The sequence below is a fragment of the Egretta garzetta genome, unplaced genomic scaffold (genome assembly GCF_000687185.1).
Source record: "Egretta garzetta isolate BGI_Z169 unplaced genomic scaffold, ASM68718v1 scaffold108, whole genome shotgun sequence".
NCBI classification, from domain to species: domain Eukaryota; kingdom Metazoa; phylum Chordata; class Aves; order Pelecaniformes; family Ardeidae; genus Egretta; species Egretta garzetta.
In genome coordinates, this window is record NW_009260614.1 from 4,360,740 (window position 1) to 4,387,507 (window position 26,768).

The window sequence follows — 26,768 nt, forward strand, 5'->3', positions numbered from 1 at the left end:
GTCCCGACTGAACCTCAGAAACACTTCCTACGTACAAGCACAAGCTTTTTCCGAGCTTCTGATATTACTTTGCTCTGCTTCGCTCTGGCAGGAGTTGGGCTAATCCTCACAAGTGATTGCTCTTTGCAAGAGCTCACAGCCTGCAGCCATGCGAGGCACTTTCTCAAGACCTGTCTGCAGCTGGTATTGAGGGAAAAGTACAAAAATCTAGCACCTGACATGTAATAACGGAGGAGGATACATGGTTAGGTCCTTATCAGCTCACCAAAAGGCTTGTTTTCAGCATAACCAGCTATCCTGCAAGACAGCAGAGAGTTAAGCCACTGTTAATTGAACCACTGGGATGGTACCAGCAGAAAGGCAAGCACCACACTTTCTCTCTTGTACATAGGTTTTTTTTCTTCTCAATAGAAACATGACAGCAAGACAATTATACCATCCCTCTGAATCATCCATCCGACTTGCCTGAAAGAGGGACACTTTAGGGGCCATCTGCAGCACCCCCAGGATCCCAGGGGAACTGTAGGAGAGGTAAAGACCAGCATCTCTTAACTGCCAAACAAACTTGTGCACAACCCCAGGGCTGCACTGTGCTGAAACACGGCTTTGATTCATTACTTCATCAGCCATTTATTTTTGCAGCCATACATCCATGAGCAGATTGCACAGACTATACATCTCCTGCGAAGGTCACACAATAGACTGATTGTACACAGATCCACGCTATGCAGAATGCAGAGTTTGTTGGGCTGTTTTTGTTTTGCCTAATCTAATAAAAAAGATATTTGAGAGCAGATTAACATTGAGTCATCTACTTTATTCCAAATATCTGGCTTAAATAGCTAAGTATCCAATTCAAAAGGCAATGAGCTGTACATGAACAGGCACTATTTGCAGAAAATCCAAATCGCCTATTTGCAGCAGACATCTAATTTTTTTATTTTTTGAGGAAAAAAAAAAAATTACCATGATCCAGATCTGACCCTAAAAACTCTGAGCTATGATATGAATATACAAACTCACAGCAGGTATCTGAAACCCAACAGCTCTAAGTCGCAGCAATCACCAGAAATTATACATCATACCCTTCCAGGGGTGATGGTGGGTAAAATGAGAAGGGGGGGGGGGGGAACCCACAATGTGAAGTGAGAGATCATGAACAAAGCCATGGGAGCAGAGGAGTGGAGCTGTACAAAATCTCAGTACATGGTCCCACCAGGCACCCTGACTACCCTTCAGCACACAGTATGCTCCTAATCCCAGTACATCTCACTGGTTAGAAACATTCACAAGTGAACCAACCCTCCTTCTTATGCTGCTGCTGCTTCAGAACTTCATCAGATGATCTGTTTTATGCTTTTATCCTGTGAACACACCTTTTCATATGGTTTCATACGTGCATAGCAGGTTTATAATTACAGGAAGTGAGAATGACTTACAGCTCATGCTTGGTAGGAATGCATAAAGCAGCTTGGGAATACTTCTGTAGCAGCAGTTAACTCCTGTGTAACGCTGCCCTGCACATCAGAGCACTGGAAGCATGCTAGATCCCACAAAGCAATTCCTGGATTCTTGATGTAGGTTTGGTTTTTAAGAGGTACTCACGGCAAAGTTCATCACTGCCTTCCTCTGCAGTCGTTTAAAATCCCCACACACAAATATTTCTTTTCTCACAAAGAACTCTGTAAACAAGACCATACAAGTGCAGTGCTCTGCTGCATCGTCCAGGCTACCCATGACCCAGGCGTAGCACAAGAGGACACACATTTACTGTACTGGAAAACAGCATTGCCAAAACAGTCACATTTTGTAGTACAGAGACCATCAACTGTGTTCTGAACGGAGTTGCTGAAGTCACAGACAGCCCATTTTTGACAGCTCTTATTATTTGTGATACATGGAAGTTTTCCTACAGACCTCACTACTGCATAAAAAATAAATTAAGCGGATATTACTTTCTAGCATCTTTTATAAAAGTAAGTAAATATCCTACTGGACTCAAAATAAAAAGAGCAAAATCTCTATATTCTAAATATTTTAAGGCTTTTGTGGCGACCAATGCACCCATTTAACTGCTTGCAAGGAGGATGCTCACATGCAGGGTCAGTGTGTGATGGTTAAATCAGACCAAAAGCCAATACGGTGTAGCAACAGTCTGATGGCACCGAAATCCTATGGATTCTCATCCCAAATCCATCTATGCCAAAGGGAATCTCTCCTTTGATTTCAATGAATATTGGCTCAGGCCTCTAATGATTAATCCACTCTTGCAGGATTAGTTCAATTGTTCAAGGCAGAATATGCAGGAGCAGATTTTGCCCTGAAGCTGGACCTTTATTCCAAGTGTACTGCACCCGTACTCCAAGTGTAACTGCAAGCGTACTGATGTTACTACACACTTACACCAGCACGGCTGAATAGGATTTGGTTCATTATATTCAAACCACCATAAGCTGAACATCTGTGGGAAGCAGATTTTCTTTCCCTGCTGTTCTTCAAGGAGCTACAGAGAGAGAGAGCAGGAGGGCGTCTGACCTCCATATGCCTGCAGTGCGTGCTCGCATCTCATTCTACAATGAGTGCACTGAATATTAAGGATTAACTATATCAAATCCTTCTAAGAGCATCTAATGATTAAGACAATTAAAATCAGACTCTCCGTTGTCTCTAGATGTCACCTGTAAAGCTGATTAAATCAAGATTGATTCAATGCCCTGTTATATTGCTTAGAACGCATCAAACCACTTCTCCTTGGGAGAGGAATGCTGCCAAAGGTTCTTCTCCTCTTCAAGATGGGAACCAGAAGGGGTGGGGGAAACACCACCTCCAAAAACCCCATAGAAACCCCGGTACAAAACGTATTTCAGACTGCAGGATGGCAGACAGAGCGGCTCATGAAAGGGACGTGTGAGCCGAATACAAGCCCTATGCAAATAGTCAAGCGGTTGGTCCACAACCATGCCAGAAAACATTTGGCTTCTGGATACGTAGCGGGGATCAGAAGCAAATATGCAGGGTCCCACGAGAGCATCAGCGTCCATGAGTGAGTGGATTTGTACAGAGTGATACAACCTACACGCAGGGTGCACCAGCCACCCCACAGTAACAATGAACAAACATGCTCAACCTCAATGGATCACCCAGCAAAGCTTCTCCGGTGGTTGTCGCAGTTCCTACACCTCAGCCACACTGACCATCAGCCTCCCAGCCTCACTGCTCCCTTTGAGCTGTACATCAATCCTAAATCAGCAAACCAGCAGCTCTCATTTGCAGTTTTTCCTGGGCAGCCCTTGAAATAGACTCTTGTTTTCCTTCAGATATCCGATAACCTCTTGAACAGATGACTGCCCCTGTGTACATGGATACTGTAGCTCTTACTACTAATTGATAGATAATCTGCTGATACTGTAGTAGTCAGAGGCATTTGATCTTAAAACATGCTCATTGGCACCTTGTCCTCCCAATTCCCCTAGGAACTGAAGACGCTGTGTACACAGACCCTAAGATAAAGCAAGACCTAATCAAACTTCACAGACACTGATGACACGTTTCCAGCCACTATTGCTAATCTGAGGAATAGCCATTTGTGCTTGCAGCATGGATTTAATTGAGGACAGCACTCAGAGGAGAGCTGACAATACCAATCGCTGCATGAGGCCTGAAGCAAAACAGCAAAAACAAATGTTTCCTAGAAATAATAGCAGCCTGTGGCCCCACGATGCGGGGTCTTTTCTCTCAATTCACCAGTGCACAACACCCCAAGTTAATACTAATCAAGAGCCACAAAGCCTTTGAATAGACAAGAATTAGCTCCCTATGTCTGTGCCAGTCAATCAGCTGCTCTGGACACTACAATCCCATTTCTTTTGTTTCAGACAAAGCAGTAGTTTAGTGTCTTCCATATTTATTTGGGAATGAGAATTAATAGATTGATATAAAACCAGACAGCCTCAGCACTCTTTCTTGCAGCTTTATAAAAAAGCCTATGTTAAGACACTGCCAAACCATCGATGATTACCTGAGAACAACCTACCCAAGCTCTCTCTTATTACCAAGGCATGAATTCCTCATCACGGACTCCTTCCCTCCCTCTGTTTCACTGCAAAATAATCCTACAGGCAATAGAAATTACTTCTTATTGCTATGCATCCAGCCAATTTACTCCAACAATATCCTGAGAAATTTGAGGGGCGAACAACTGATTTCCAAGTTAATTTACCAAGATGTTACTGTTACCCCTGTTGCAGATAAATAAGAAGGAATGAAGATTTCCCACAAAGGAAGGTAAGAGCAAGGCACTAATCCTACACAGGAGCTACAGTGGTGGTGAGATTTAGACTCCTCCAGCAGGATTCATGCAGGTATAGCTCATTAATGACGGGGCCCAGATGTATGCCAAGATACTTATCCATACACAATTGCTGAGTCTCCGAAACAAGAGAGCCCTCAGAAGAAAACGGTATTTCTAGGAAACAAAGCAGAAAACAAAGTTAACTCCTTCCCCTCCATACCCCCCAGGAGACTCACAACCAGACTCAGCCCTGATAAAGATTATGCCGCACAATTTTCAAAGGAAACCTCCTTTAATTGCGAAGAGGGACCTGGGATGTAAGCCCCGGAGTCCAGCCTGTCCAACACCCTGTTGGCCTCTTCTCCTTATTCTCCGATGCAAGTGGAGTGTTCCATCAGTCTGATCAGTCTAAACACTGATTAAAAAGTTAATTAAAAGTGAATGATCACATCCAGGTTGGTGTGACACCTCTGATCACACATCCCACCCAGCGACTGCACCCAGCAAACCCGTCCCTGGCCACCATGAAGCTCATCCCCTCGGCACAGCAGTAACTACCCCCCAGGACGTAACCAGCCTCAGCCGATGAGCAACCAGAACCCAAGCGCAACTACCCACCCCAGTAACTCGCACAGCTCAGGCTTACAAAACCCTCATTACAACATACTTAGTTTAATTACCCTATGGAGCCAGCCATCCAGTGCTCTTCAATGGCCCTGCGTGTGCTCCAGTCTGCTTTGCTTTTATTTTTAGTGAACAAAAGCATCATACGGTGTTTGCAAAGGCAGACATTATTCCAGCAAATATTAGTAGTTCTGTGCACTTATTTTTCATCAAAAATAACGTATGTACACTTATATGAAAATGAGGGGGCGTTCCCAGGCTCCTGGCAATGCTTTATAGTTTAGCTATCAAAGTATGGGTTTTGGCAATAAAACTGGGTACCTGCTGAAAAACAGTTTTGATACTCATAGCCGTGTCTAAATATGATATTCAGGTCGCAGATACTTGCACCTGCCCATTCAGAAAAACAGGATCCATCTGTAAAATTCAAGATCTAGGCTGGATTCAGACCGGATGCATTTAAGTCTGACAGAAAACATAACAGGTTTGGGCTTTTTTGCCTCCAGCACTGAAGTCCCAGTGTTGCCCACCTCCATCTGCAAGTACTAATTTTCCTTTTTTTTCTCCCCCTTTTGCCAGAATTCTTTAATTGAAGAAGAGATTTAAGAACCATAAAAACCACTGTAAATGAGCGCCAGAGCCAGCTGGCAGCAAAGCACAGTATGAAAGGCGAGACTTTCTCCTCTAACCAAGTTAGTCTAATGCTGCTCTGAGCGGACAAAAAACTCTCCGAAATGTGAACACTTCCCTTCCCAGCGGCTTTCACCTGTTCCACCAGCTGGGAGGGCTGTGTGGACCCATTCATCACAGCTTCCATTCTCTCTCCATCTTGCGACTCCAGGCAAAAGCAGGCTTTTCCAGGAGGAGGGTGGGAAAGAAACCAAGACATATGAGCTTTGTAAGTAACAAGAAATCTAAACATTATATTGAGCCCTTTACAAGTGACCCACACCTTTCGCACAGAAACCTCTCTTGCACTCGGGGTTGAGAGCAGCGATTTTCTTTACTTGAAGCATGGGAAATAAGCCAACGCATTTATGGGAAATCCTCTCCTGAGACAGCGAGAGAAGAATTTTCAGTCTGTTTTTTAAGGAAAATAGTTACCACAAAGCAGCAGAACTTACCTTTTCCACTGTTCCAGCTTTATGGGAGAAAAAGAAGGGGATTAGTCAGTATGGACACCACTCATCAAGGCTAATGTTTTCCAAGAATCCATGTCAGGTGCCAGTCCCCCACTGACTTTCAGGGGAAATGATCATTCCCACGCTCCTTCACCAAGAAAAAAGCCCCCACCCACAACAAGCCAAGGCACCTAACCCAGAATACCACCACAAAAAGCCCTTATACCTCATGGGTCCCAGGTAGGAGACACTCTAGGGAAGTTCAAAGAGGACGCTCCATGAGCTGGTAGGAAACAGGGGCTCTGAATAAGTTTTTGGGAAAAGTAACTAGGATATACTGAGCCAGCTTGTCACACATGCTACGACTACATCATATTTGGTCTCTATAGAAACCTACAGCCATGAATTGTGAAATTATACATACATGCACACAGAGCATCTTACACCTGCATCAATCCTCTGTTCTGTTACATGTGAGTTGTTGAGATCGCATGGAAATGTTTAGCAGGGAACATCTCCACTGCCTGCAAGAGGAAGAGAGATGGATGAGAGACACTTGACTTTCTACAAAAGAATATGAGCAGAGTGCTGGGGGAAAGAGAAAGAAGAAATCAAAGCATCTTCGTGTATTCCAGACTAAGAATGCAGGAAAGTAAACCTACTTGCACTTTTGCAGACAAGACTGATCAGCTTATGGGAAGGTAAGAGGAAGAAAGCATGAAGCTTTTCAAAATTCATTTGCATCTAATGGCTCTCTGACAGCTCTCAGGTACAACTGGAGAACGAGCACCTTCTTTTGATACCCAGTCTGAAGGTACAAGCTCAGTGTGTGGTCTTTCTGAGCCAGCCCCCAGCTACCAGAGCCAAGAGACAGCTCAGAGCCAACAGACTGCACCTTGTTACAGTTGCACTTTATTAGATTTACCTTTTTCTTTTGCAACTATATTTCAAGCTTTTGAGATTTCTGTCTTCCCCCAGGGTAGCAAATTCGGAGAGCAGCTCTGTATTTTGTAATCCAAACCACACTGGTTTTCTCCCACTAAACTGCAGGGCTCAGGTGGTTCACCAAATGCCTAAGAAAATGGAAAAGCCTCTTTTGCCATTTCTGGCAAGAGGCAGGTAAGTGTGGAGGCAACACATGAGTTCAGAAAAATCTAGCACACCCAGATCCCCCTGGAGCCAGGCAAGCCCTGATAGTCTGCCAGGAAGCACTCTCAGTGCACAGACACAGTTCAGAGCTCATGCAAACGTTCTGAGACAGCTCATGGTTTCTGCAGGGCTTCTCAAATGCCTCGCATACAGCCTCCTTCATGCAACTTTTTAAGACCCAATGTAAAGCTTGGTATTTTTAGAGGATCTTTCCATCCCAGCAGACGACCAATATATCACATGAAGGCACTTTCCTGGACAGTGACAGAAGAGGGAAGAAAAGCAGAAAAAGCCCTTTGCAGCATTCACATTAAACACACAAAAGAAAATTGTTTTCAGCCTCTCCGTCTCTGCCATTGTCCCTCTGCACATTAGAAAGGCTCCACTGCCATGATGCTGGAGAAAGCACTCAGCACCGACTGCACACTAGCAGACCTAACAGCCCTCAGGCTGACGTACAGCTGCCTCCTCCCGATAAAGCTGGGCCATCAGTACTGCCATGAATTAACAGCAGCAATGCACTTAAAGGCCAGAGGTTGAATGATGTGGGTTAGCAAGACAGAAGAGTGAGGACAGGGCAAAGCTCCATTACCCTCCTGTGGCCCAGACCAAATTAACCCCAGGAAAGGTAATGAAATCCAGTCTCCATGGCCATCTACCACCAGATCCTTTGGCTGCAGGCATCCTCAAGAGTTTATGTCAGTGCCTGCTGTGGTTAGGATTTTAGTGATGTGGACACTTGGCTCTGAAATAGAATTAAACCACTTTTGACAAAAAAAAAAGAATATTTTCTCTTGTAGTTTTTCCCTGCCAAGGGCTGAATCTCATGGTTGTCTGTGCTGCGTCTGGGCCCCACAGCCGGCACAGATGCTGCTGCTCTCAGAGATGGGCACACAGGCAAGTCAATGGGATTCTGGGATGCATGCTTTGCTCACCACTTCAGATTATCATGGGAAAGGAGAGGAGCAGGAGGCAGCGAGGGGCTGGCCGGGCCTTTGGGAGGATTTACAGGAAGAAGAGCACATACAGGCCATGCACAGACAAAGGGGTAGCTCTTGTGCAGGACACAGAGCAAGAAGATGATGCTAGGGATGACATTGAAGATGATGCTGCAAGCCCTATCACAGGTATCCACCTAGCATATGCTGGGTAAACAGCCCCGTTGTGCTCTGTTCTCACCTTCCAGGTAGGAATGGCTGAGTGCCGTGACTGCTCCAGCAGCTCCGCAACTCCCAAAAGCCCCCTGTGCCATCCCTAGAGGCAGAGGAGCAGCAGCACAGCTCACAGGACCAACCCACCAGCCCGAGACTTCTCACCTTCTGCATGCACACATTTTTCCAGGAATAAAATTCATTTTAGAACTTCTCAGGCAAAGCTCAAACTCAGTTTGGTGCAGACTCTGCCCGCGCTCGGCCGGCTTTGCTGCACATCTATCACAGTGACAGATGGCTATAGCTGAACAAGGCACAAAGAAGCTCCAGCAAACAAGCGCCGCATTCAGCTGAAAGGCTGCGTCGGACCCCAGTGCTGGCTATCCGTGCTGACGAACTCTTTCATACCGCAACACACGCGCCAACTGTGTTTGCCGAGACACCTCTGTGCAAAGCCTCCGAGGGGAAGACAGGTCTCAGGTCTTTTCCCTCTTTTATTATTTTTTTTTCAAGTGACAAAAATCAACTGAAAATAACCCCACACCACACTGCAATTATAAATCCAGCATGAAGCACCCCGAGAGGTTCAACAACTCATAGCTAAATAGTCACTTCACTGGAGTCCTTCAAATTCATTTCTCAATCACAGCTAGGTGCTAGGAGAAACAAGGGGGAAATACAGAAACAAGTCTGAGGGATAACTTCCAAATTAACAGCCAAGCCTATAAACCTTATCCTAAGAATTTCCTTTGTCAATTTGTGCTTCCATCTAGCAAACAGACTTCAGTATCTTTGACTTGGATACTAAATTAAGAAATTAGTCTTTCTAGTATTAAACCCCACAGAAAAGTGCAATTCAAATGTTTATCTCCACATCTAGGGCCAAGTCCTCAGCCGAGGAAGAGCAGTGCTGCTCCGTTCCCTACAATGCTGTATTACGCCGAAGGATCTGGAACTCAGCCCATGATCTCATGCAGCGACTGGGCCCTCAAACAAGGCCTTGCACATGTGCAAAAAAACCCAAGTTATGACTATGGCTTTTACAATCCCGTTCAAGGAGAGAATTTACAGAGTGGGAGATATAATGCATACACTATCAGTCACTGAAAGAAGAGAAAGCTCAGCTAAAAAAATCCATGAGCAAAGCAGAGCCCCTGATGTGTAGTAACAGAGCCGAGCCAGGGTCGCTCAGCAGCAAGCAGGGCTTTTGCACGGACGCCCTGCGCAGAGGTTGTGTCTGAACCACCCTCTCACTGGAGGGTGTTCGTGGAACAAGGACACATGCCCCAACACAACAGAAGCTTCACAGAGATGGGGGTTTTTTTGTTTGTTTTGTTTAAACAACTAACACCCCTGCATTACTCTGGCAAGAGACAGCACTGTCTGGTGACCCTCATTTTTGCAGTACCATTATCACAGACTAATTTGTCATAGCTTGCTAAAGCACATTTTGTCCAGTATTATCCCCTGTACTAAAAATGTTGTCTGACAGGTACAAGGCTTTCCTGCTTCTGCCAAATGTTATATATTTTGGGGACTGAAACATATAGCAAAGTAACCAAGCATGTGGGCAGTGGCCTGAATTATTATGGGACAAGAGGTTGGCAGATCTCAAGAAGCAAGCAGCAACATTCTCAAATGAAAGTGTAATATACTGAATATACAAGTGATTGATAGGATATACATCATCCTGATGCTCTTCCCCAGAACCAAGAGGAAAGACTTTTTTAACAAAGTGAAATAAACAACATTACGTACAAAACTTGCACCTTGAATATTTGCTAAATTATATCTAATAACAAAAACAAACCAGCAGTCAAAGACACCAGAAAAATGAGTCCTTAGCAAAACACATCTCAAATGCTTTTGAAGTGCTAATTATGCCGCATAACGGCAGTCTGTATAGCTTATGTATATACTGGATACAGATCAACAGACAGTGAAGCATGTGTGTATATGTATGCCTAGGTAAGTCATTATTCAAATCGCAGTGCTTCAAATGATTCTGTTGAAAGGCACTGATTTGTGGTAATCAGCACAGGACAAATCACCTTAAGTGCCTGGTTTTTACTCTTGCATTATCACAGGCCAGAAGCAATGGCTACAGGACAGCGTTTAAGAAGGCTGGGGTGAGATTCCCATCTGCCTAATTATTACCAGCCCTTCAAATGTTGATGTCTGTACAGGTACACATACACAAACAAGCAAGACAGGAGGCAGCACCTTTCTGTCAGCCCTGAACACCAGAGGATCCATCTGTCTCCCACCCACTCCACAACCTGTCTGTTTTGTGCGTTAGTTGGACAAGGGACACCATTTACTCACCCCATTACATTTGTTCTGATCCATGCTCACAATCAATTTATGTACAGATGGGGAATTTCACATCCTACTGAACACTGGCACCACTAGGCCTTTGCCAGGTAATCATGTGGGTCAGCTCATGCCCCTGCCAAATCAAGTCCTTACCTTCTTTTGAACCAGTGGTGACGGCAGCTGCCGTGGTCCCTGATGCCCGTCCCACTGGGCTGGAGTGCTTCCCGGCCCTGCCGGGGATTTTAAGTCCACTTGGCTTCAGCATGTTTGCCGTCTCCTGTATCTCAGGCTTGTATTGCCAGTGTCTCAAAGAGCTGTCCTGGTATCACCATTCAGGCTTCTCGGTGATGGACCTCTTCTTTCATTGTCACAGACCTGGACAGAAGAGCAGAAAGAAATCAGATAGAGAATGGGTGGGAGAGCACTGAACAGGCTCCCAGAAAGCAGTGCCCAGCTCCCTCCTCACACCCCTAGCAGAGTCAGGATCTTTGATTTCTTCTCCAGTAAAACAAGGGTGATCATTTCCTTCATCTCCCATCTTATCAATCTCACAAGTCTCACTTCAACCCCGGAGTCCTGGACCAAAGCTGAAACCTCCTATAACCACCAAACAAGAATTTAAACTCCGTTTGGGATCTGAGTGACCAAAATTGTTGACTGGTTTTAAGTGCTAAAGTCACAAGACCCGGTTCTGCTGTCAGAGCCCTTACCAAAGGCACATGAATGACCCTCAGCACTAGACCTTTGGTGCATGGCCCCCATTTTCACAAGACTTCAGGGCAGCCTCTCCAAACTTTCCAAGGAAGGAAGGAGGAGGCCAGTGTCCGACAGGGGACTTTCAGCATCTTTCCTTAAGAACAAAACCAAAACCTTGTTACAGAAAAAGGGCATCTAACCCCTCGGATTTGCAGTAAGACTGAAAAAAAATTTTCTGAAACCTGGTATGACTCTACCAACTACTCATTAGTGAGGTCACATAACCCTTCCCGGTAGGCAAATGGAATAAAACCTCTGAATTGCTTACAAGGATGTTGCATTAACAAGCATGCAACTCCTCAAGCAAAATGTTTTATGACAAAAAAAAGAAAAATAAAGGAAATGACTAAGTTGCTTAAAAAATGTGAAAACATTCCTAAAGAAAAACAATCAAAAAATTGAGACTACCAGCCAAAAGGAAGCTAAGGCTGGCTGACCGAGCAGGCGGGGATGTGGAGGGAAGAAGGTGGCAGCAGAGTGAGCCAGGGACAATGCCAGCACAACAGCGATGGGAATTGCAAGGACAGCAAACCAAGGACCAGCCAGCAGCCAGGGGACTCCCAGACCTGCTTCCTGAGCCAAGGAAGGAGGCAGCCTGCTGCAGGCAGCACTCCCGAGAATGAACATAGCAAAGATTTACAGATGCTGCAAGGGGGGGATTGCAAGAGCAGGGAAGGGAAGTGATTAAGGCATGAGTAAGGATTTCAACACAGGCTGGGTCAGAGCAAGGGGAGTGCTGGCAGGGCTCCAGGGAAAGCAGCAAGCAGACACAGAGGAGGAGAAACCACAAGGATAATTCCAAAAGTGTATTCCTGAGGGCTCACAAATATCTGAGACATCGAAGAGTGTTTCAGCAGTAAGAGTCAGTCATCCCACACTGGCTCAGAGAAAAAAAGAAAGGGGGATCAGCAGAGAGAGCCTGGGGAGGGAGCCTGAGTGAAAACCCAAGGTATCGAGCCCCAACTCTTCCCCACATCCCCCACAAAAGCTGTTCCAACACCTGGAGTGGCTTCAGACACCTGCAGACAGCACCGACTGGGGTGTATTCAGCTTACGCAGAAGTCAGGGCTGTTTAGAAGTGGGATGCTCAGATCACATCACCAGCAGCAGGAAACACTGGACAAGAGCAAGCACGTCTTGTTAAGGAAGAGAGAAAAGAACCTTCCTGCAGCAGAGCCAGTGAGGAGCCGATGCTGCCGCAGAGCCAGACAGGAGGCTGAAGCTTCCGGCTCTAGCATAAAATAGGGAGACAAGTAACAGAACCTGGAGGTGAGAAACATTGATCAGCCTGGTTCCTCCTATCTGTCAAGCCATCAGACCTTTCCTTCCCACCCACTCCATCTCACAGGAGACATTTTCCCCAGGGCTAGCTTTGATTTTTTACAAAGCAACTTGACTTCTAGCACTTCTGCTGGCAGGTGACATATTCTACCAAGAGATCTCGCCCAATCTCCATCACCTTCAACCTGAAGGTTTGCTCTCTTCACAATACGCCCTTCCTCCTAGATTAACACATCTCATCGCCTGGTCTTATATTTTGTTTACAAGGTTTGATGCTGCACTTGCAATTACACAAGCTGGGGATGCTGGTTGTTCCAGATAAAACATGAAAGCAGAACCAGGAATGTGGATATGGGAAGGAGAAAAGGACACAGGGGAAGGATAACACGGTAGTAGAGATGAATTTAAGCAGGAAAGGGTGCCAGAAGAATAAAAATATTTTATGGTTTTTCAGGTCGCTGTTAGAGGGAGTCTCTGGGTCCCTAACTTTGCATCCAGAACAACAAAAACTTTAGGGAGACAGTGAATTTAGTCTGTTCCTCTATTTTGCTGCTCATCTATGAAGAGACAGGGAACTTCAATTCATTCTGCCTCCACGATTCATTATCCCTGAAGATCAGCAGGCCACACAAGTCACAGGATATTGTGATATTCTGCTCCTCCTCAGGATGATTGGATTTTATTTTTACGCAGGGGGAGAGAAAGAAGAGGAAGTGCATTCCCACTGCATAAAGATTTCTGCCAGAAACCTTTATGCAAACACATTTGCTTTCAAAATACTACGCTAAAAAACAAACGAACTCCACAGGCTGCTAATTAAGCTACCCTCCAAACAGATAGCTGCTTTTATACTGAAATGCAATCACCACAACTAATTCACAGCCACATGCACCGGGGTCTCCACTCCACGCCACACACCAGATTCAAAAACTTCTCAAGTACCTCCCTGCATCACAGCCAGATACCCCTGCGTGCCTGGCCAGGGAAGTCTGAGGGGGGGTTAGCTCTAAAGTTTGTTCGCATCTCCAAGAGCTCTAGAATGACCAAAGCCAGGAAACAGGGATGACTGCCTTAGCATATACCTGCACGCTCATTATCACACAGGGAAATGAGGATGAACTTGGGAAAATTTTACTATAAATGCAGCTCTTCAGAAATACATAGATAAAAACAAGCATCTGGGACATTTTTAAAGAAGTTTCTGCCTGCTGCTAGGGACAGATACTCCTTCTGTGTCACTAGTTCTCCACTTCAACTATGAGCAGATTTTTAGGAAGTTAAAATTACACCATTAGATCATCTTCACCACCCAGAGCAATGCTGCCCTGAGCCACCCAAGTCCCAAGTTAGCTCCCAACCAAGTGATGAAGCTTTTGTGCTGCAGAAATATCCTCGGCCTGGGACACAGGCGAGCATCTCCACAGGGCGCTGCCCTCTTCCATTAGAGACAACAACTTGCCCTGAGCTCCTGTATCGTACCCTCGGCACCCCAACAAGCTCTGTTAACAGGGCCCTTCTGAAAAATCTGTTTCCAGCAGTAGACAGTGAACACAGGCAAATATGATGCCACATGTGGAATAAGAAACATGAGATATTTTCTCTTTCTTACTCCCTACGTTATCTGCACAAGCTGTAAACTTTGCTTTCCTATATAACTTCATGGAAATGTGACTGTCTCCAGGCACACTGTAGGAAAAAAAAACAAAAACAAACAAAAAAAAAAACCCACCACAAAAAAAACATCTGCCCCTGAGGATACTCCAGGGCCACCAGCTCTGCTTGTTTTGTTTTTCTTCCTTTTCCAAGATGACACAGATTACAAGGATTTTCTAGATCTCCGCTAGATTCTTCCTCTAATCTTTTCATACTGGGATGAATGGTTCTGTCTGTTCCCACAACCAAGAAAAGCATCCCAGGAATGCACAATATGAAAGCCTGCTTCAAATGACCAAAACATTGTGTTCTCCATCTTTCCATCAGAAAAGGGGACAGCTGGATCTGAGTCACCTAGGCTCAGATTCAAAAAGGGGAACAGTTCTCAACCAAGTGCAGATGTACATCCAAAAAATACCTTTCGCCAGGAGCAATATATCTGGATATCCAAGTTTCCCCAACACTGGCCAGGCATCAGAACAGCGTGCATTAAAAACAGAGAAACAACTGGAGGTGCTTAGACCTCAATTATTTCTCAAATGTGGTAGAGGAATAACACAAAACAAGGGTTGGAAGCAAAAGCCTTTGTCAGTCTTGGCAATACAGCTTATCCACAAGTTTCTCTGGTTCATCCATCCCTCCTACCCTCCACAAGGCACATGAGTACTTGCTTGCCAGTCAGAATGCCATCCCATTCAAGATGGACATAAGCAACAAAGCAGACTCCCAGATTTAGCGCACTCCCCAGAAGAAAGCCCTCAAGGGTATATCCCAATCTAAGGATCTGTTCACCTTGGCACATTGAGCGAAACAACCGCAAGACAGAGGAACAGGTTTCCAGATTGAGTTGGCCTGAATCCCATCCTGTGCCTGGTGCTTCCTTCTGGATGGAGCTAGATGTAAGAAGTGTTTACCCAACACGAAACCCTAGGCAAGGCACAGGGATTTCATTCTGAATGCAGACCCAAGTGCAACGTAGACCAGCTGTATCTGAACACTGCTATAATGGCTGGGAATATACAATATTTTTGGGGGGAATAACTCCTTATTTCTTAAAATTAAATACATAGCCAAACAAGTCAATGCCAAAATTTAGGTTTCTGATTTTCTAAATTTGGAAATACACATGTAAGAAATGAAATTTGAAGTTTGCAGTCAGTCATGCACACACCTTTTCAGGACAAGGGCCCATAAAAAAGGTTAAGAACAGTACCTAGTTATCGGACTGAAGGAAATCAAGGTTATCATGTTGTGTGGAAGATTAATGAGGAACAAAGGCAATGCAGAAAAGCAGTAAAACACTTCTTTTTTTAAAACAACCTTGACTCATGCAAATAATCAGTGACTTCAAAGACAATTATTTGGATAGGGAAAGGTTTGCACAATAAAGGCTTTCTGGTTTTACCTACTCCCATTTAAGATAATCTTTTGAGAAGCAACTGTTTGTGCCATTATTTATGCCAGCTTTCCTCATGTTCATGCTAAGGATGAGGAACACCGGGGCTTGGAATGCAGCCCTATGGCAGCACGTCTGCAAGCAGAGTTTCAGCCATTTTCAGGGCTATCATAAGATGTGGTGGTGTGGCTGAATCTGCACAAAGACTCTTGCATTAATAATAAAGACACAGCTTGGAAAGACCAGGAATTCTGTCTGCAGCTGCTTTGACAATGTAATAACAGCGACTCCATATGGGGTAGTGGAAAGTGCATTTTACGCCTGCAAGGTAAATCCCCATCCTCTACGGGAAAGAGAAACAATCCCGCACGCTGCCACACAACGTGTAGCTGGGGAAGGTCCAACAGCACTTTGGTCTCGACACATCCTTTGCATGCATGTTCAGGAGAGTTAAACATAAAAGCAGGAACTTCATTTTCTACCCATGTTCCGGCCTTGTATTTCAGAAAGAGTACAGAGCCTTGAAGAGCTTTCTGGGTTTGGTCCCCTAACCTGTCTTATTCAAGAACCTCAGGGACTCGGGACAAGAGCGAACCTATCTTAGCACAGCCCAAGAACAACAACCCCTGCTCCCCACAAGACCCACAACTGCCTGTTCCAGCAATTCATTCTTGCATGTGTCGCACTCCCCATGAAGAATCTCTCCCTGAAAACAGCATTACTGCTTGCAGAAGTGGCTTCAGCATCAGGCACTGTAAGCGTTAAAAACAATACTTGAAGCCCAACATCTCCCCGAAAACAAACTGCTAGAGAAGAATTTGGTCCACCAATTGCTGGCAGAGCTCTTCACTCCAACAATAAGCATACAGAACAAAGGCAAAACGCTTTCAGTGCCAGCTCTGGTACCATTCATTTATTAGGCCTTATACTAAACCTCTACAGGCCTAAAGATACTGTGTTTGTTTTTTTCTTTTTAAAAGTTATTTCATTTCTTGTTTCTATGCATTTGGTTGCGTTCACTTCATATTTCCAAGTTTTTCTGCACCTTCCCCACCCCTAGGAAAATGAGATTTTCAGGCAATAAAGCTCCATCTCCCAGAGCCACTACTCTAGGATACATTACTGCCCAACTGACCACATGCCAGAGGCAAGGATGGGTAAAGATTTGGTGCCCCAGGCTCACGTCCCCACAACACTGGCCATGCTGCAAATACGGGCCAGGGATTTTATGAACGGAATATTGCCTTGCAATCAAAATCCAAAGGCCAGCCTCAAGCTGCTCAGCCTTCTGTGGAAGGGACAGGAAATGAATCCGATCAACATAGAGGCAGGATCTGATAAAGCCAAACTGCAGCTTTGCTAACAGAGACAGAGATTATGCTGGGAAGAAAGGGCAATTTTATCTTTTAATTCCTTAAAACGTTCCATCCAATCCAAGGTAATCATACCATCACCTTCTCACTTCTCCGATTAGTTACTCCCTCCGACAAGCCCCTGGCAGATTAGGATTAAATCCTTTCACTTAATTGAAGTATAGAGGAAATAAGGGATGCTCATTCTTAATTAAGGTCAGACTCCTCTCCCAAGAAACCTTTCCTTCTCCCATAGAGGGAATGCAGGTAGAGCACTACAGGAATGAAAGGAAGGTGTGTACCGCCTTCAGTTACATGCAGGGATCCTCTGTCTGCCATCAGGTTTTGCCTCCCTTGCAGCTGAAGAATCCACATCGGTTCTTCAGCCATAAAGCTCCGTTGTTACTATGTAGTCTCCCTTACCCAACTGAAATGTTGTTAACCTTTAAAAAGCCTGTATTTAGTCTTCTTTCTCACTCAAGTCTTGTAATAATTAGCGCAGAATGCAAAGGGAAAGCCTAGAGGGCTTTTATTTAAACACTTAAGATACTTTTTAAGCTAGTTCTAACCACAATGATAGACTGATCACCCTGGGATTTAGTTATAAAACAATGGTTATTAAAGGAAGAATGTGCAAAAACATCCCATTGCACTCTAACTAAAAACCACAGTGCAAAACCTGAGGCAAACTAGGGGGAAGAAAACACAAAGGACATTCGAGGAAGTCATCATATACAAACTGGGGAGTAATTATGGGCTTGCTGATGAGCTCACGCTCTCCGTGCTGGCAAAATGCCTACTGAAGACTGACACAAAATGCCTACTGAAGGTAGATAGCAACAATTCTGCACTAATTGGAGAGCAAAACTATCTCTAATTTGTGGGAAAAATCCTGGGGATGGCCTTGGATCTACATGAGTTTCTGCTCCCTGGAGTTAAGCCCTGGGGGCAGGGGAGAGCGTCCCCACACCACAGTTGCACAGCTCACATGGGAAAGGAACAGAACATAGACAGAGATTTCAGAACTGCTGTCCTCCAGGTCAGCTCAGACTTGATACAATGGCTACTGAATTCCATGAAAGGTTTCTCTACAATTTAAGGGGCTTTGGCAAAATCCAAGTTTCCTATTCACAGAAAGCATTATTGCTCATAAGCAGCACCTGGAAAAGAAGCATGAGGAGAGCAGACAGAGTGCAGGAAAGACAATGATACATGATAAACATATTCCATTGTAATGGCTTGGTATTCTACTACTGGAGAAACAATTTCTTTAATTAAATATGATCTATACAATAACTCAGCCATGCTACGCACCCTGTGTGGGGCTGCAGAAGGATCTGAACTTTTGGAATTTCCTGACTTTTGACTGCTTGATTTAGTGTTGCATTAAAGTTCACCCTGGCACTTAATCTGTTATTCACTGGAGCTCAGGTTAACACACAGATTTTTATTCGTGCAATTCTGTAATCTAACCTCTGCCCTGGACTTTGTTTATGAAACAACAACAGGACCCAGGTCCCTCCTGCCTCAATTTTTTCCCCCGTTTTACAACCTGCACCTGCAATAAAGACTTCTTTGCAGGCCAGCCTTGCAGACTGTATCTGGAAGGCTGGAGCAACAAAGAGCTGAAAATAGGAAACAACTGGTCTTGCAAGTTTCTTCTCTTTCTCTGCACATTTAAGTTTTTTGAAACTAGGAATTTTGTTTTCATTTTCAGTGCAGTGTTATGACAGCCTGTCTGGTGGTAGTGCAATTGCACCAGTTTAAACTTGCAGATGATTTGGTTAAAAGCAAAGAGAATAGAAGTGGAATGCAACATGTTTCTGGTGTAATAGAAGATACTTTGAGACACATTGGGCTTGCCACTGAAGCCCCCACTGTGGTCCACTAGCCCTGCCCGGTATCTACACACAGCCTCAAGTGCACTAGGAAAAGACACCATGGTAATGCAATCACACATTTAATGCAATTTGGTACCGTAGGTGTAACGTCTAGTACAGAACCGCCCCTCAGAAGAACCCCAATGCAAACAATGTCACATTAGGGGAAAATTGACCCAGCCTCTCCACAACCTGCTGCAACTTCAGGCAAGGATGCAGGCCTGCCCTACACTTGATGCAACCCCTTTCATTTAGTTATAAAACCACCTTAGAAGATTTTTCATTCCTGTGCTTCAGCAGTGTTAACTTCAGCCTCTGTGGGCTAGGAACCCCCCCCCCCAATTGCCAGTCCAGATTTACTCAAGTCAACCTTCTGCCCACACCCCTGCTCTGCCCGTTGCAGAACTCTGACACTCTCCCATTGTGTCCAGCCCCCATGTGACAGCTTTGCCCTTTCTCTGCCTTCGCTATGTCATTTTGAACAAGCAATGCTCTCCTTTGAGAGGTCCCGAGATATTAGACTCACCATTTCCTGGTTCATCTTAGGAGACCTTCTCTAAACCTCCATCACTTTAATTCATTCTGGTTTAGACATGGGCAACCCAAAATGCACGCTGCATCCCAGGTGACATCTCACCAGGCCTTGGACAAACTCTGTGCCAAATACTATCAGCTACCATCATCATCGCATCCCTTTAAACAAAGCAACTGTTCCAAAAAGCTGAAAGAATAACTAATCCACCTTCACACTCCGACTGTTAAGAGTAAGCTGAGATACAACAGGAGGTAAGCTGGAAAGGAAATACAGACCATCATCTCCCAGCTGAAATGCAGCACTGACAGCCAGGACTCCTGCTTTCTTCTTCCACAGTGGTCAGTAATCTCCTTGCCACACGACGTGGGATGATAACGGCACCAAGCTTGTGAATAGCAGGGTGGTAGACAAGGAGGGTTACGCCACTGGTACTTACTGAAAGATCTGAGATCACCAAAGCAAAGACGCTAGGGAGAGGCAAAGTTGCTCTCTCTCCGGAGCACCAAGGCACTGCGTAAGCCCCATCCCCTCTACCCACGCTCAAGCATCCTGCTTCCCAAAGCTGCACTGGCAGCAGCAGAGCGATTCTGGATACAGTTGTTCCTTGGAGCACCCTCCTCCTCCTCCCTGCTGGTTCACCAGCCTGCACTCAGCCTCCCACTTAAGAAGCTGACCTCTGGGCTACACACACTAATTGCTGCTTCCTCCTGAGCCTCTCTATGAATACTGCGATTTCCCCAGACCTCAGCTGACACTGACATATCTACACAGCTCCCACCATAACCAGTGGTGGAGACAGGGAGGCCAGTAATCTGCTTTAGGCCCATATGCGTTAATCATGGAGTTTCCTACTTTACCACCTGCAACCCCAGTACAAAGGTGCTCAGAAAAGCCAGTTTAGATAGCTCACAAACCTTACAGTACAAGAAGGAACATATCTCTTGTTCAAATTGCGGCCCTATCAATGACCAAAACCATAATAATTTTGGCAAGTTATATCAAGTTGGATCTTATCCGTCAACATTGTTAGGTTATCCCCTCCTGCCTTGTGGTTCCTTTCACCCACACCTCACAATCTGCCTTGCAGAAGCCATCATTTACTTTGGATTGCACCACATGTAGAGAAACAGAGATCCTAGCTCAAAGCCTCTAGGCACTAAGCCACACGCTAAGCCACAGCAGCACCAGAGGATGGCTACCTAGTATATTATACCAGAGGTTAGAGATTACAGTTTCTAGGGGGTGAAAAAAGAAAACACCATCCTACACAGTCAGATTGCAAAGGAGGTGTGGAAGCTGAACATGCTGCCCGTGCTCCAGTGGGACTTGTTGGGCTGGCAAGAACAAGAGAGGCTGTGACAGCACGGGCTGCACCCATCTGGGAAAGGCTGTCAACCCCAGCCTCCTCCAGCAGCAAGGGAGACCTTGCAAAAGCTGTACTGCTCCACAGCCTGGCTGTAATCAGGATTTCCATCTATACGCTACGGTGCCACTGGGAAACACACATACAGCAGTGCTTGATTTATGGATGCCAGCAGCCAAAAGGAACAGGTCTGGCTAGATGGATTGGTGCTAAACCGGGATTTAATGTTTTGTATCTCCGAAGATACGAGTGATGCCGACGGGGTGAACCCAGCCTGCATGCAGGCAGGCAGGACAGATGGATCAACCCACCATACTCCTGGAGTACCGCAGCACTACATGTTCTAGTGGGAGCTTTACAGAGCCACCATGTCTCCCTTGCTGCTCCTTCACTTCTTACAGAAACAAGTTGTTTCTACACGACAAGTGTCGTTAATCTCTCCTCTAATGCAGGCAAGACCACAATCATGGTTTTCTATGGAAAGCGAGATATAATTTCATCTAGCCAAGCAAGAAGAGAGTGGTTACAAGCAGCAGCCTGAGTACATTACAATGCAGAGCACTGCCATGACACCTCTAACGCAGACGGGTCCTCTTTCAACCAAAGAGGAAGAGCAAGAACCGAATTGTCACTTCTAACAAGGACAATCCATGTTTCTGGCACCCTACAGCAGAGGATATCACAGCATTCCATAAACTTGAACCACACGATCACCCAAAAGCAGCTATTTGACTTTGATACTTCCATGTCAGCGTGTCAGGCGCTCCCGCACCTTCCTACTGCCTAACCAACGTGCTTACAGGGGATTCAGAGATAAAAAGGGAAATGGTTCTTGCAGATGCTTTGGAGACATCTTGCAGGAGGCACTGCTATTGCCAGTGTAATTTACTAGAAATATATAAAAATATGCATATACATCTAAACATAAATTTTCCTATGGAAGCGATTTAGCAAGTTCAAAAAGCTACTTCACAGATCCCAGTAAAAATCTATGTAAATGGACACATAAAAGATGAACTGGGTAAGGCAAAAACATCAGCTTCCTCTGCCTCAGCTGTGTATTCCACAGAAGCCTCCCTTTTTGTGCCATGTTGTCCATCGTTAAATTGCCATTAGGAATGGCTGGCAGATTGGTCATCAGCTAGAACCTCCCAAACTTACCAGCTGGGAAACAGAGGTCCAGAGGAAAAAACCACTTATTCAAGGTTGCAGATTGACCTACTCCACTTTGCGTATTAAGGATCTCAGTTATAAAACAAATAGCTATACGCTAAATATAGCTAAGGAGCAGACTTTAATCACCAGGATAGGCTTCACACGGAGGGCTGGCAGCAGCCACTGAGGTAGTACAGCACTACATATATATATATAATATATATACACATATATGACAGACAAACATGAGGCTAAAAAGCCCATTAAACACATTTCATGGCATAAGTGAGTCTCCACATCTTCCAGGAAAGGCCTCTTTTTCTAGGGAGGTTTGTTCCCCAGCCAGGACAGCCTCTGCATCCAGGGGATGCGCTTGCAGGTCGTGAATGGGAGTATTTGCAAGGGATGGGGAAGCGCTGTTCGCTTCAACAGGCAGCTGCTTTTTGCGCCTGTCAGGATTACTGAAAAGTTTCCAGCACTAATTGGCGGACACAGAAGTTTTCAGAGCATGATGCACCAGATAAAGGGGGGAGGAATATGTCAAAGGAAGAAAAAGAACAGACCAGCCAGAGAAAGCCTTTGTTAGGGACTATGCCAGAAGCTGGTGCCTTGGTTTGGAAGGCTTCCTCTGCCCCTCCAGAGGATGTGCTGGAAAAGAAGCTCACGCTGCAAAAGAAATTGTGCTGGTTTTGTCCATGAAACACCTTTGTACTTGTCGTTTGTACAATAACAGGTAGATACACAAAGTGACAATGACAACAAACAAAAAGAGGAAGACACACACTATGCAGTTCTAACTACAATATCAGCTCAAACTGAGCTAGAGTGTCTGGAGAGCCTGTAGGAACTCCCTCATTGCCCACATTATTCTTTAAAAAAAAAAAATAAATCTTCAAACCTGTCTTGACTGACAGAGATGAAGACAGATCTAACCTGGAACAGACAGATGGATCAGATGATCTCTTGAAGCTTCTGCCGCCCCAAATTTTTGTGAAGCCTTTCCAGTGCAACCAATACCCACAAAGTCTTTACTACACTAGGCAAGTTATTCACTAAAATAAAACAGGATTAATTTTGACCAAGAGCTCTGGCACAAGCAGTGCAATTTTATTTGCACTATCTTTTTAAAGGAACCATCTGGGCAAGCACAGGAGAGGCATTAAAAAGCACCAAAAGGTGATTAAAAAGTTCCAAGATCCACATATCCAAGATCCTCAAAGCATTTCATTCACAGACCTCAAAGGAAGTCAGAACTGCAATGCTCATTTTGTACCTGGGAGAAATAGACACAGAGAAGGGAAAGATTTTTCCCAAGATTACTCAAAAAACAGTGGCAGAGATGAATAGTTGCCTGACTCTTATTAGGGACCACTGTCTCTCCGAATATCCAACCCATCAAAGGACTCGGGAAGCCTCTCTGAAGTGTTTACTTTATAGACACAGAGTATAAATACTCTCAAAAAAAATCATTTGGCTTTCCCAGGCACAAATGGAGTTATCAAGGGAATCAGCATCAGAATGCAGAACATTAACTCTCAAAATAAACCAAACAAACTTCAGATTCCCTTTGTGCTTCAGCACAGACAGGGATGGGAAGATGGGGATGTGGACTTCACAGCTGGCTCAGAACACCAGAGCAGGGCATTTTGCTAGACTGTGCCACATCTCTCTACAACTATCCATGTGGGTAAACACTAGCATAATAAAAATATATACACTAGAAATAATAAAATATAGCATAATAAAATATATACACTAGCATAATAAAAATATATACACTAGAAAGTATCACCTAATTTCAGTGCCCATTCAAGTCGGCATCGTATTTTATTCCATCATTCTGAAGTAAAAAAAAAATTCAAACTTGACAACAAAATATGACAACGCTTGGTTTTATTTCTTCACACATCTTTCTTTGCTTATGCTGCGTCTGAAACAACCATGGCTGTTTTTATAGACACAGTTTCACTCATTTAGAAGGAGATAACAAAAACCGTGTCGCTGCATGGGAACGATTTCCAAGAAATCTGATGCACAAATATTGTGCATTTGGGGTTTTTTTTAAATGGGGTTTCTTTGGGATTTTTTTTTTTCAGGAATAGCACTAAGTATCAGTTTAAGGTGCCAGACTCAGAGTCACATGCAATGAAGTCATTTTTCCACTGGTAGCTACAGCGAGAGCTACTGCACAATCATGTAAGAGCAAGAAATTAAATCCAACTGTGAGGAAAGTGAATTTTCTTTGTCCTGTTAAGCATCGCAGTTCAACAAAGTACAAAAGATAAACACAGCACACAGGGTCCTTCAGCAGAGTGGGGGAAACGCTCGGACAGCACAGTGGTACTGCAGAAAAAGACTTTGTACATTGATGCACTGACAGACTTCTGTCTTTCTCTGTCAGTACCAGCCACATAGATGAGAGCTTTCACGTGGGACATGGAGAAGGCAGGATTAGAGTAGAACTCAGGAAGACCAAGTTCAATTCCTGTCTCTATCCCGGGCTTCTGAAGTGATCTTGGACAGTTCGTCTTCTTTATTCAGCAATTTACCTAATTTGGTTGGTTTAGAAAGCTGAGCAGTAAAACAAAGCCCCAGTCTTGCTGGGGTCCAATAGCACCAGTACTATCATCAGCCAAGGTGCTCTCCCAGGCAAGCAAGACCTGAAATTCTACTGTAAATAGAACAGCAATAGAAGAACAACAGCCAGAGGTTGTGGGCTGCCTAACTTGGCGATAGAGCAGCAGAAAGCACGCTTTCTCACCCCATGCTAGCAACTTCCTTGGTTGTTTGTGTGCTCAGACCCCTTGGGAGATGGAGGGGGAAACAGGTCACAAAGTATTCATAAAAGATATCTATGAAAAAAATAAATTTCTCTATAAATAAGTGTATACCAGTGTCTAAGGTAGGTTAGTCATGTTCAGGTCTAGCTACCTAAACCTGTACTTTCCCAGAGCCTTGCAGGTATATAAACCTAAGCCTGCGCTTTCCCAGAGCCTTGCCACAGGCATATAAACCTTGCCACACATTGTATAGATTCTGCAAAGTGGTACCAATACCATGTATCTGAGGGATGGAACTTGCTTTATATATTGTCCTCACCAGAATTATGACACACACACCCCCCCTCCCAAAAAAATAATTTCCCGGAGTATCAAGAATAGAGGAGGCACTTTGATAAATAGAACCAGCAACCTCAATCAGGAGGTGGAACCCATACCTGTACCCATTTTAACCACCCAGTAACACAAGGGAAGAAGAACTGGCATGTGTAACCTTACGCAGCTGCATCCCTCGACACTGGAAAATCCCCTGTTGGGCTCTTCATCGTTTCTTCTGCCAGAGCAAATGCACAAGTGGGGAGAAAGAGGAAATGCACCAGGAACTGCTACTTGCTGGAGTAAACCATGGCAGCCTCCAAGGCTACAGGAAGCCACGCACAACAGAAGCACATACCAACCCTTGGCCTCAGACAACAATCCAGTCCAGACTTATCCCAAGAGCATCTCCTGAAACACACAGGTTTTCCCCCAATTGAAGGCAGGCCCCACACACAAGCGCTCCCGAGATGATAGACTGGTTCCAGCACAGCTTCTCTCTGACATACCTGTAATGGCTGGTGCTAACGTTTTAACTTGTGGCTTGTCTCAGAGCTGAGCCTTTGAAGTCCTGTACTCTCAGTGATTTCTGGCAGGCACAGTGACACCTTTTCATGAGAACGCAGCTGTTTGAAGCAGACTCTCTCCTTTCTAGCCCTGGCAGGCTATAAAAGCAGGCAGGTAATTTCTTAAAATGCCAAATCCCAGACCCACATTTAAGAACAGGCAGCTGCACCATGTTTAAAGCATGACCTCCCCAGCAATGACGGGGCAGTACTGACCCATGCCGATTAAAGAGGCTCTCCTGGGTCACCACTGGGTAGAGGAACGCTGCCTTGCAGTCGTCAGGGCAGAGGCGGAGGCCAACAAGCCTGGCCATGCACCCTGAATATATCCCTGTCCACACACAGACCAATTCTTCTCAAACTGCAAGTCACCCTCAAGGAAACGCTTCTAGCCAACAGTAAAGGATGGGCTGATGAAACTTGACATCCATTCCAGCAGGATGAGTTTCTGAGACAAGGTTTGCAGGCCTACAAGACTGACGCTTGACAGAGCAGCAAATAACAGTCGGTGCTGACACAGTGCTTTGTCTCCCAGCACTTCCCAAACGCGGCTGCAGCCTGCCTAGAGACCCTGGAGATAGCAAGGCATGCCTCTGCCTCCATCCCTGGATGCTTCCCCAAACAGACCATTTGCTGGTTTGCACCAGGAGATACAAGGGGCAGAGACCTGCTCTATCTGCCCTGCCATTCATGCCTGAGCAGTGTGTGGATGCCAGCAGCCCGACCCAGCTGGGCCTTCCTCAGCAGCACATCTCCTTGCCACAGACAAAAAAACCCCATCGAATCCTGCAGTACGTAGTTAACGTCAACATCTGGATCACTAAAGAACAAAAATCCAGAGAGGAGACCGAGCCCAGCAAGCAGTCCAGCTTCCCGGAGACAAAAGAAAATTTTCCTCCCATCTCAAAACTGAAACTCGCTCGGCACTAAGCGATCGGTGCTGACACCCACTCTTATCTCCATCTTCCCAGCAGCAGCCCCCTGCTTCCCCCGCTGCTGCCAGCCAGAGCCATTTGCTGTGACCCGGCGGGTGTGCTCGCCGCCAAACCAACACCCCGCCGCGGCGGGGGCGCGCAGGGCGCGG

General features: G+C 45.2%; 1 protein-coding gene across 2 annotated transcripts in view; it reads right to left on the minus strand.

Annotated features, from left to right (window-relative positions):
* Positions 1 to 26,768, minus strand: part of CLIP2 (CAP-Gly domain containing linker protein 2) — a 103,798-nt gene that overhangs the window by 52,954 nt on the left and 24,076 nt on the right. For both annotated transcript variants that reach the window (XM_035900638.1, XM_035900639.1), the window contains exon 3: positions 10,806 to 11,027. In XM_035900638.1, the coding sequence (XP_035756531.1) occupies positions 10,806 to 10,917 (112 nt within the window). In that variant the 5' untranslated portion in view covers positions 10,918 to 11,027. The remainder of the gene's footprint in view (positions 1 to 10,805; positions 11,028 to 26,768) is intronic.